The sequence below is a fragment of the Pseudorasbora parva genome, chromosome 3, assembly GCF_024679245.1.
Source record: "Pseudorasbora parva isolate DD20220531a chromosome 3, ASM2467924v1, whole genome shotgun sequence".
Lineage (NCBI taxonomy): Eukaryota > Metazoa > Chordata > Actinopteri > Cypriniformes > Gobionidae > Pseudorasbora > Pseudorasbora parva.
The window spans coordinates 34,737,346-34,748,448 of NC_090174.1; the positions used below are offsets into that span (position 1 = coordinate 34,737,346).

Consider the following 11,103-nt stretch of genomic DNA (forward strand, 5'->3'; position numbering starts at 1 on the left):
TATTCCTAAAGAATAAATTAATCTGAACAATTCTTTCCCTGAACTCTATTATTTGAGACATTCACCCCTAATACACCCCTACTTGTAGCATCAAATAGTCAGTTGGGGGAAGTTACTTTAATGTTAAAATATTGCTTTATTCCCAAAAAACAAAATAATTTTGTTAGTTAATTTTTATGTAAAGTATTGCGTTACATTACTTTTGCTTTACTTTTTTCTCACCATCTTTGGGAAAAAAATATTTGAAGTGTTATTAGATTGTGTGTGTGTGTGTGTTAGTGTTTTTGTGTGTGTGTGTGTGTGTGTGTGTGTGTGTGTGTGTGTGTGTGTGTGTGTGTGTGTGTGTGTGTGTGTGTGTGAGCCTGTTTATGTGGTTTATGAGGACACAAATTTGTATAACATGGGTATTACACTGGTATTACACTATAAATGTAGTTTATGGGGACATTTCAAATGTCCTCATATTTCAAATATCTTTAAAAACATACTAAAGGATGTTTTTTTTTTTGAAAAAATAAAAATGCAGAATGTTTCCTGTGATGAGTAGGTTTAGGGGTAGGGGCAGTGTAAGGAGATAGAAAATACGGTTTGTACGGTATAAAAACCATTACGCCTATGGAGAGTCCCTGTAAACCACATAGACCAACATGTGTGTGTGTGTGTGCGGTGTGTGTGTGTGTGTGTGTGTGTGTGTGTGTGTGTGTGTGTGTGTGTGTGTGTGTGTGTGTGTGTGTGTGTGTGTGTGTGTGTGTGTGTGTGTGTGTGTGTGTGTGTCCGAAAAAAGTAAAGCCAAGTCCAATGATTTCTGATCATCAAATGATGTTTAATGCAGACACAATCAAACGATGTTCATGTACTTCGAGCTTAATATCAGTCATTCTACATTGTATGGTATCAGATTATATAATTTATAATCTCTTTATTAAATCACATTGGGTCCATTAAAAAAACATTTGTGAATAAACAAATCTGTAAAAACAAAACATTTGTGAAAATGAAACTTAAAATGGAAACTCCTCGTTCCCTATATACAGATAACAGATGCTTCATGTTTTGTCCTTGTTTTTGTTTTTTTGAGGTTCAGTGGGATGATGATGGTTGTAGTAAGTTTAAAAAGATGCGTCTGGCTGCATCTCATTTGGCGTGTTTCTTGTAGATGGAGATATACTCCTGCACATCATCAGGGGAGCCCAGCACTACAGGAACCCTCTGGTGGATCGAGTCGGGTTTGATGTCTAGAACATTCATGGCCCCTGTTGTTGCCATACCTCCAGCCTGCTCGATGATGAAGGCCATGGGGTTGCACTCATACAACAGCCTCAGCTGGGGCCCAAAGAAACATGAAATCACTGCGTTGCCTCAAAATATATATATTTGAAAATATGACATTTATCTTTTTATAACACACATGCCTTGTAATGTAGTTAGCAATTCACTGTTTAACCATGTTTTTTCTCACCTTGCCCTTGGGGCTCTTGACATTAGCAGGGTACAGGAAAATACCTCCATAGACCAGCGTCCTGTGCACATCAGCTACCATGGAACCCACATAGCGCCCCCCATAGGGTGAGCTGCCATCCTGCAGGTCAGAGCAATAACTTTATATTCCCTAATAATGTTGGGATGGCTAAACATTCACTGTACTGAATTTGACAAACTTTCTATGTAATGTATACTGCACATTCAAAAGAGAAAAGGGTACTGAGAAATGATTTCACTAAGTCAAAAATTTGAATTTAGATTTTCCAAAAACTTGCTTGAGCGAATGTTTTAAAAAAATCACATTTAACTGTAATGGTCTTGAGATTTTTATTAAGAAATTAACAATTTTATTCAACAGTCCATTAAATGAGTCAAAGGTGAGAGTACGATGACATTTATAATGTCACAAACGATTTAAATTTAGAATAAATGCTGTTTTGGACTTTCTATTACTCGGAGAGTCCTGTGAAAAAAAGTATTATGGATTACACAAAAATAATATTGAGTAGCATTACTGTTTTGAACATTGATTATTGAGCATTAAATCATCAGCATATTAAAATGATTGCTGAAGGATGATGTGACATAGAATACTGGAATAATAGCTGCTACAAATTCATCATTGTAATACATTTCATAAAAAAAATATATTTTAAGAAAGAAACATTTGTTTTAAATTGGTAACACTATTTCGCAATATAACTGTTTTGACTAGAATTTTGATCAAATAAATGCAGCGTTGGTGCATTAGACTTTTTTCAAAAGCATAAAAATTTTTTACTGACCCCAAACTTTTATCTTAGGCTTGAATCTGCTTAACTAAATTGACCTTAGTTACTAAACAGAAAAACATTTTAAATTTTTAAGTAAACAACTTGAATGTTTTCAAGTCATTTCAACTTACAGTGAACTGATACAGCTAAACAAAATAGCATAAATTAGTATAAAAATAGTATGAATTTTGTATAAATTATGAAAAAAGTAAAAAATTGCTTAACTTTTTCGATGAGTTAAAGCAATGTAAAAGATGTTATAACTTATTGATCAAATAATTAATAAATGGATGGGTCTTTTTTTCTAAATCTGGCCCTTCAGTGAGATATGCTCAAAATCTAAAAGCTCTTACCTCTGGGAATTTCTTCTTTTTCAGATATTCTGTGACATCTGGATAGAAATGCTGTGCATAGCCTTCATTGAGACTGTAGATCTTGCCTTTCTTCTTAATCCTGACGTTCTGGTCCACAAGTATAAACTCACCAATGGCCTAATGATGGAAGAGGAAAGATTAGTCTTTTTAAGAGGCAATGCATTTAAAGTATATATGCTTTAGAAAATAAGGTATGTAATATAATGCTGACATACAGGATCAAGCATGAAGCAGTTGACTCCCTGGCCTGTAGAGAGAACCATCATGGTAGCACTGCCATAGAGAGCATAGCCTGCTGCCACAATGTTTCTGCCACTTCGCAGGGCATCCTTCTCTGAGGGCTCATCATTAGTTTCCTGGAGATCATGTGCACACAAACAAAAGCATTTCATTAGATGACTGTAAAGATATATGTTTGTACTGCAGTGGCTCTGAAAGACTGTCCTGTACCTTTCTGTAGATTGCAAAAATGGTTCCAATAGAAGCTAAGCAGTCAATGTTTGAAGAGCCATCCAGGGGGTCAAAGCAAACCACGTATTTGCCCTGGGTGGACAAAAAGACAGCGTCATGTAGTTTATTGCCCATCGCAAATGCATCAAAGTAGCTTGTTAATACAGATGGGGTTAATAAAGCAACACACAGTAATTCACATCCTTTGGCAAAGATTATATTTTAACACAAGATTTCTGCACATTAACAATTTTAGAAACTTAAAAAAAGTCCTTAAGAATATTAAGTGATTTGGGTGTCTGCATGATTTACGTTGACTTCTTAGTTTTACTTTAAGTTGGTCAAACCACAATAACAACAACAACAAAAAGACACAAACCCTTTTATCTGGTTCTATAATGATGGCCTTCTCATCTTCTTCGGACACCAAAACACAGGATGTGAAGGACGATTTAATCATGTTTATAACAAGATCATTGGACAGGACATCCAACTTTTTCACCTGGTCACCTGTAACATTTGTGCTCCCGGCAATTCCATAGCTGAGAAAAAGACATGGAGATTAATAACAGTGATTTATTCATGGAGAATTTATGTGGACTATATGCTTTGTCTCTTGCAATGCTGATAACTCCTGAATGAGTCAACCTTTGCCCCCTATTTCAACAAGAGACAAGGTATAATCATTGCCTCAGTGTTTGTTTGCAAAGTAGCTGAACTGACCAGCCACTACAACAGTGAATTGACATTAAGTAAATAAATATATTAAATTGTGCAAGCATGATGCATCAGGAAAAAAGTGTTTTGCACTGATGAAAATGAAAGTTTAAACTACTGAAAAAATGATAGAAACAGTCTAAAATGCAATCTTAAAATTAAATCATACGCCCATAATTATTATTCACATTGCATATGGCTTTCCGTGAAAGTCTAAATGTTTGCTTGGTGGTGAAGAGGCAACGATACTCACAGATTAGCAAGCCCAGCTTTTCTGACAGCAGTGGAAATGGCTTTGATGGCTGTGCACATGGAGTTGAGAAGTGTCGTAAGCTCCCCCGTCCCTTTGGCTTTTCTGCCTTCTTCCAGGACAAACCTAGTGAGGGTCACTACATTAGTATCAAATGCACCTCTGTCTGACATGATGACTGACGGCTGGAGCGTGTAACCTCCTCTGAGTTCCTGCTGATTCCTGTCAGAAGGGATGTATTAGAACTTAATCTAGATATTTGACTGAGTTTAAAGGGGGAGTGATGGTAGTTTAGCCAATTGCAGGTAGTGCTAGAAGGGAGGAGTGGTTTTTACTCATGTAGTGAATGGAGGTGAGGGCCTGGCCGAAGTCCAGAGTTGTTCATAGATTTCCCCCTGAGTGCATGGGGACTGTCAGTCAGCAACAACAGAGCTGATTGTTTGACTGATTTGTGATTAACTGTTTAAATTTTTGCACTTCACATCTATACAGCTAATTTGATCTACAGTAGATCTGAGTTTTAAGATCTGTGCTTACAATGAATTATAAAAAAAGATGGATGATGAAATCACTGAATATCTAATCTGTCGACTCTATTTTGCAATATTAATTCATTTGTGTACCTAAAGATTCACATATGACATAGTTGTTGTAACTAATGATTGATCAGCAGTTCAGAACTGTCAGCAGAAACAGTTCATGTGCAAAGGGTGTCCATGATCAACGGTTAGGTTCAAAGGTTAGTGTGCTTGATTCTTCTCTGAAGGTTAATTGGTTGCAAAAGAGAGGGGCAGTGGAAATCTTACAGAAGATTATAACAAACAATCTTTGCTGATTTGAGGGTTCCACGTATATAGGTCAGTTTGAAAGGGCTAAAATTATGGTAATAACCCAAGTTAAAAAAAAATAATATGCTAAGTATACTTGCAGGCAGAATAATTATGAGTATACTTGAAGTGTGTTAATGATTAGTTAACTTAAAGTGTGCTATTTTGGAACAACTAATTTTGTACTAAGTATATTTTAGTAGTAATTAAGCTTTAAGTATATTTAGTACACTTTTCATGTGCTTAATTGGAACAACTTTAAGTATACTTAGTACACTTTAAGTATTGGGACTAATTGCATGCTTGATTAGTGATATTAAAATGTTCTTTATTTGTGTTATAAGTATACTTTATTTGTGTTTTACAAATTATACCAGTGTCTTCATGTAACCTTTTTTATGTTTAAGCTTAGTTTGTGCCAATCCTAAATTTTTGGTACGATTAAAGTGGTTTGGCATTTAGGAGTGTTCATCTCCATAACTTACGCTCCACGGCTAATCTACTCCAGAGCATGTTATGTTCTGGATAAGAGATCTCAAACTGAAATTGGATCAGATGCGAGCAAAGTGACACACTTCTGATGCAGTAAAGTCACTCCCCTTGTATCTAATTAAAGATCACTAGTCGGGCAAAGAGTTTTTAAAGACTAAAGTGTCTGGCTTTAAACAATGCTTATTTATAATAGGCTAATAATACATTTGAATGATTTGCATTCTATTTATGTAATTATTATACCCTTAATCAATTACACATATTATTTTAGATAATCAATCATTATAGGCACTTTGTTATAATTAAAGGCCCACTGAAATCAAAATTGAAGTTTTTTAGCTTTTAGTATGACTATGAAAAGACAATGATAATATTTGCATTTAGGAGATATTAGAGTTCAAAACTTACAGTCTCTAATTCCGTTAAAACGAATTACAGATTTTGATGACGTCATCGCAGACTTCACCTTCTCATCAAATCTTCTGTCCAGCCAAAACAAAACATAACGGAGCCATTTGAATTCTTCACAGAATGCTGCATTTCAAAGCGATATGGAGGAGATTATGATAATAAACAGAGGAAACTGGCTTTACCAAACAGAAAGGCTCTAGTCAAACTGTGATATTATTAACGAAATGCTATTGGCTGTTTCAAAAAAGGGGAGGGGCTGCTAACAACTGGAGCCATTTCAGGGGAAATTACATCAACACATTGAATAATATGGTACGTTCCAAAGCAGTTCAGTGGGCCTTTAAGAGTGCCTAAAGAAATCTGATGATCAGCATGATGAGACTAAGGGTGCTTAGACTTGCTTCAATTTCCTGGACCGTTTCCCGGACCGAACCAGAGTTTAATTGCTCCCCCTGCCCCTGCCCCTGCCCCTGCCCCTGCCCCTGCCCCAAGTTGAGGAGACATTTGAATTCCGAGAAAGCTCAATAAAAATAATAATAATAAAAATAAATAAATTATATATATATATATATATATATATATATATATATATATATATATATATATATATATATATATATATATATATATCATATAATCATGTGTTGTATATTAGATGTGCTGTTGGTTTAATATAGATTTGTGTGTACGATTATAACACGATTCTTCTCTGCCAGTGTAAACAGTGTATTTTTTACAGTCTATGGTGTAAACTCATTAAACATATTTAGCCTACACTTAAATCACAATTACAGTAGGGCACTGCACACTGTACTGCATACATTTAACAATGGACTTTTAATGCATTAGTCAGACAGTTCAACACTTTCTGAAAGTAATGCAAAGTAGGCCTACTGAAGTAAATTTGAAGGATAAATGTATTTCAATGAATCATAAAATGGCCATTATGTCACTATGCATTAAAAAATCATGTTAATTGCAAATACTTATATGACTGACAACAGCAGTCATTTAAAAGTTATAATAGGATATAATATAAATTGTCATTTAAAAGTTGTTATTGCAGCCCTCAACTGATGTTGATGTTTTGGCCTGAAGCACCACCCTCCATCTATCTACCAATCACGAAGCCAATAATGTTTTGGCCTCCGGGTTGCCAGGGGGGTATTCCAGAAAGCTTGGTTAACTTACCATTTAATAAACTATAACCTCTGGGTTGATTTACCCCAAACAGGCATACCATGAGTATGTCGGTTCCAAAACACCTGAGAAGAGTTAGTTTAATCAACCTCTAACTGGTTACCCAGAGTTAATGCGCGTGCACGGTGCATGTATAAAGACATTTTCAATGGATAGCCGATTTCACGAGTCACCATGGAAACTCAAAGCGAAAAAAAGAGAGCGGCGTATTTCACAGAGGCGGAGTTGGAAGTTTTAATGCATGCTTATGAGGAGTTTAAGCCAATAATATTAAAAAGAAGCAATACAGCTGCATCGGCTAAAGCAAGAGAGTTGGCTTGGCAAAAAATAACGGACAGAGTATGCATGAGTGTATTAAATTACAAATTTGGTTTTGGCTCCCGTTTTATTGAAATGCAAAATAATGAAGTATGACTTATACATCCTTTTGAATATGTTAAATCACTATGAAAGCATTTACTTTTCCTGCCATTTATTTATTTAGCTTGAAATAATAATGCATATTTCTTATTTAATAAGGTGTAATCCTTCTGGAGCCACAAGAACTTTAAGCCAAGTCAAAATGAAACACAAAGACATTCTGCAAAAAGGTAATATTTGATTACACAATTACTGAACTATTATTATAACAGGATTTAGTATATTCATTCTGTCATGCAGCTAACAGAAAGAAGACTGAAGCCCGTCTAACTGGCGGGGGGGGGGGGGGGGGGGCACCACCACCTCCCCTCACCCCATCTGAGGAGCTGGCTCTGTCCCTTAATAAAGGGCGACCAGTGGTTGCTGGTATTCCAGGGGGCAGTTCATCACACATACTATGCACCACAAGTGATGGTGAAAAAAGGGTGACATGTAAGTTTACCTCTATGATTTGTTTTCATTTTTTGTCCTGATAAATTACTATCTCTGTCACTTAAAGGCTTTTTGAACAAGATACATTTTTTTATGTAGGCTTATTTTATTTAACTGCATACGATGTATTGTTTTCTTTGATAATATTGAGAATTTAACGGGTTGTGTGTTCTTATAGATACTGATGGACGGATTGTATTATTGGTCTCTCCAGAAAGAACACAGTCTGTCACAGTTGTAAGTGATTTGTTGTCAGGTACTTTTAGTTTTTTTTTTTTTTTTTTGCCAAATAATGTATACTTGAATATTTGTCTTGTAGGATGAAGATGATGATGACGATGTAGAGACCACATCTGCTGTGACAGAAGTGGACAATGCTGGTAGATCCACTGAGGTATGATGCATACCATTATGATGTATGGCCCCTTTTTGCATTAGAGTAACAAACTGTCATTGTCCTTTCATAGTACATACCTAGGGATTTGCCCACAAATGAGGGTCCTTCAGCCTCAGCACACAATCTAAGCAGGGTAAGAATTTTTGTCCATGTGTCCATATTTGAATTTTATTGTCTGACCAAACAATCTCATTTATTACATTTTTCCACCTTAGTTGCCAGCAAAGGAGCTGTATAAGGTCCATCTTCAAAAACAAATAAGAAAAAGTGACATGGAGATGGACCTTATACAGCTTCTAATGGAAGAGAAAAGGCTCCTCATTAAAAAAGCAGCACTTGAAATAGAATTACTTGAGAATCGCCTTAAGGTGAGAACTTATCTGAATATTAATCTGTTGCATGTTAAAAGTGGTCTGTCTGTGTCTCTATCTATCTATCTATCTATCTATCTATCTATCTATCTATCTATCTATCTATCTATCTATCTATCTATCTATCTATCTATCTATCTATCTATCTATCTATCTATCTATCTGTATGTGTAAAGCAATAAAAATAAACATTTTAATGAATTTTACTTTTATTGTTTTTCAGGAAATGAAGAAATAAACTGCCTGGCAGACCAGTGCAAAAAAAAAACTAATAAAAGTAATTTTGACAAATCCTGTCTCTCAAAAGTCTTCCGTCTCTGTTGGCCTCTAAAATCTGTCGGTGTTCCTCTGGGCCATCGTCCTCAATACAAGGAGGGTGGCTCTCTCCTCTTATAGTGGCAATATTGTGAAGCACAACACAAGCCACAATAATGTCGCATGCCCTCTCTGGACTAACCCGGAGCCCACGCAGACACTGAAACCGAGATTTGAGGATCCCTATAGTCATCTCCACCTTGGCCCGTGTTCGGCTGTGAGCCAGGTTAAACTGTGTCTGTGGTCCAGGCTCAGGTTCAGGGTAGGGTGTCATTAAATAGGGCAGACAAGGGTATCCTCTGTCCCCCAGCAAGTAACCATTGTACTGTCCTGTAATGATTGAACAACACAAATATAGTAAAAACGAAAAAACAAAAATTGTATAAAGCAAATCACACCCTGCTGAAATGTCTGGCATAATGATGACTCGCAGAAAATTCTGGCATCATGCACAGATCCTGGCCATTTTGCCTCGACATTGGTGATGATTTGGGTTGCCTCACATATTACCTATAGTTAGTGGAAAAAGTAATGACTTTAAGAAGGGAAAAAAATTAAGTTGTTACCTGCACATTGATACTATGAATAGATTTCCCATTAACATAGTCTCCCTCATTTATTGATGGAGCTTTAATAGGAATGTGAGTGCCATCAATGCACCCAATTACATTTGGAAACCCTGAAACAGAAAGTTATGGAAGTATGAAGTGTGTGCATAATGAATACATGTATAGATATTAATAATATGACTAAATATTACATATGCATCATATATTTTACTACAAAGGACAAACCTGCCACTCTGTGGAATTCGTCTTTAATAACAAGCAGAGGTTTATGGCCAGGGAATTGTACAAATGTGGGTAACAACTGTTTAAGTGCCAGACACACTGTACGAACGGCTCTACACACAGTTGCCTTTCCCACATGCTCTGAATCGCCCACACTGTACAAAAAATGGCCAGACGCAAAAAACCTAAGTGCTATGCACAGAATGTTTTCTGTGCTAAGCGCAGAGGTTTGTCACATTTGCGATATGCGGTTTTTAAAGACGTGTTAAATAAACTATTGAATCTTTTGAAAAACGATAACGCTCTTTTAAATATTCATTAGGGTATGCAAACACATCAATACGCGGTCTTATAACCCTCTCCCGACGAAAAAAACTCGTATAATTTGTGCTTCTCCACAGGATCCTCGTCAAAAGGGCACGCCATGCTCACCAACCTTCTGAAACGAAGTTACACTGAAACATAACCTGCTCTCGAGCAGGTTATCTTCAGAGAGTCAGTTGCTATGGTTACATACATACCCAGAAAGTTACCTCTGTTTTTGGAACCGAACGTTGAGGTTATCCACGAACTTACCCTTAAACATACCCAGGTATGTCACATAACCTGCTTTTTGGAATACCCCCCTGCAGTCCCAGTTTTGGCCACAGTTTTACTTACACTCCCTTTAAACATTACCCAAATTAAACTTTAAATATAGCCTACTACAACTTTGGGATATTAAGTAATGGCTTTTTAAAATATACCTTCAGTGCATTTCGACAATTTTGAGCATAGTTTAAAGTCCTCATGAAATCAAAATCGATCTTATTTACTTTGTTAGCACATATGGGGCCTGTACCATGATGGTAGTTTAACAAACTCAGGGTTAAAGGATTAGTTTCGAGTTGACAAAACCAAACCATTGTATTAAGGCTTTGTTGGTCCCATGATGCTGATCATCAGCTTTCTTTGTCAACTCAGGCTTTGATCCTGACTTCAGGAGTTTAGCTGTGACATCAGCAGTGAACAGCCAATCACACGCTGTGGAACTGAGATTCACTTCTCGCGAGACAATCAGTGAGATTAATTTCTCTCTTCTGCAGAATATTGCATGATTGAAAAATATTAAGAATAAAAAAAAAAAAAAATACACAGCAAGAAGAAAAGCTGTTTATGAAAGAGGACAACTTTAAGAAAAAATTGTATACGTCAATGCAAGTAAAAGTTATGAAGTTAGTTTAGTTGATATAGAGAAAATAAAACATTTAAGCTCAGTGAGCATCTTTTTTTTATAGGCTATTTTTATTTATTGATTTTAAAACTTTGTCCATATGACTTTATGCAGGTGATGTTATTTATATGACTTATGTATTAATTTTAACAAAGTGCCTATTAATGATTGATTAACTAAAATGATAA

At 36.0% G+C, this 11,103-nt stretch overlaps 2 protein-coding genes and 1 pseudogene across 2 annotated transcripts; 1 reads left to right on the top strand and 2 right to left on the bottom strand.

Moving 5' to 3' along the window:
• Nucleotides 1-799: 799 nt before the first annotated feature.
• On the bottom strand, nucleotides 800-4,287 carry fbp1b (fructose-1,6-bisphosphatase 1b). Its single transcript, XM_067438593.1, has 7 exons — nucleotides 4,050-4,287; nucleotides 3,459-3,621; nucleotides 3,080-3,172; nucleotides 2,845-2,985; nucleotides 2,609-2,746; nucleotides 1,460-1,579; nucleotides 800-1,323 (listed from the first exon to the last, which is right to left on the bottom strand). Exons 1-7 carry the CDS (start codon nucleotides 4,217-4,219, stop codon nucleotides 1,135-1,137), a joined length of 1,014 nt encoding a protein of 337 aa, XP_067294694.1. The 5' UTR covers nucleotides 4,220-4,287; the 3' UTR covers nucleotides 800-1,134.
• On the top strand, nucleotides 3,621-9,250 carry LOC137070986 (uncharacterized). Its single transcript, XM_067438597.1, has 8 exons — nucleotides 3,621-3,756; nucleotides 7,496-7,566; nucleotides 7,637-7,828; nucleotides 8,007-8,065; nucleotides 8,148-8,222; nucleotides 8,296-8,358; nucleotides 8,441-8,593; nucleotides 8,820-9,250. The coding sequence occupies exons 2-8, from the start codon at nucleotides 7,539-7,541 to the stop codon at nucleotides 8,832-8,834; spliced, it is 585 nt and encodes a 194-aa protein (XP_067294698.1). The 5' UTR covers nucleotides 3,621-3,756; nucleotides 7,496-7,538; the 3' UTR covers nucleotides 8,835-9,250.
• Nucleotides 8,865-10,288, bottom strand: LOC137071642 (putative nuclease HARBI1; annotated as a pseudogene).
• Nucleotides 10,289-11,103: the final 815 nt, after the last annotated feature.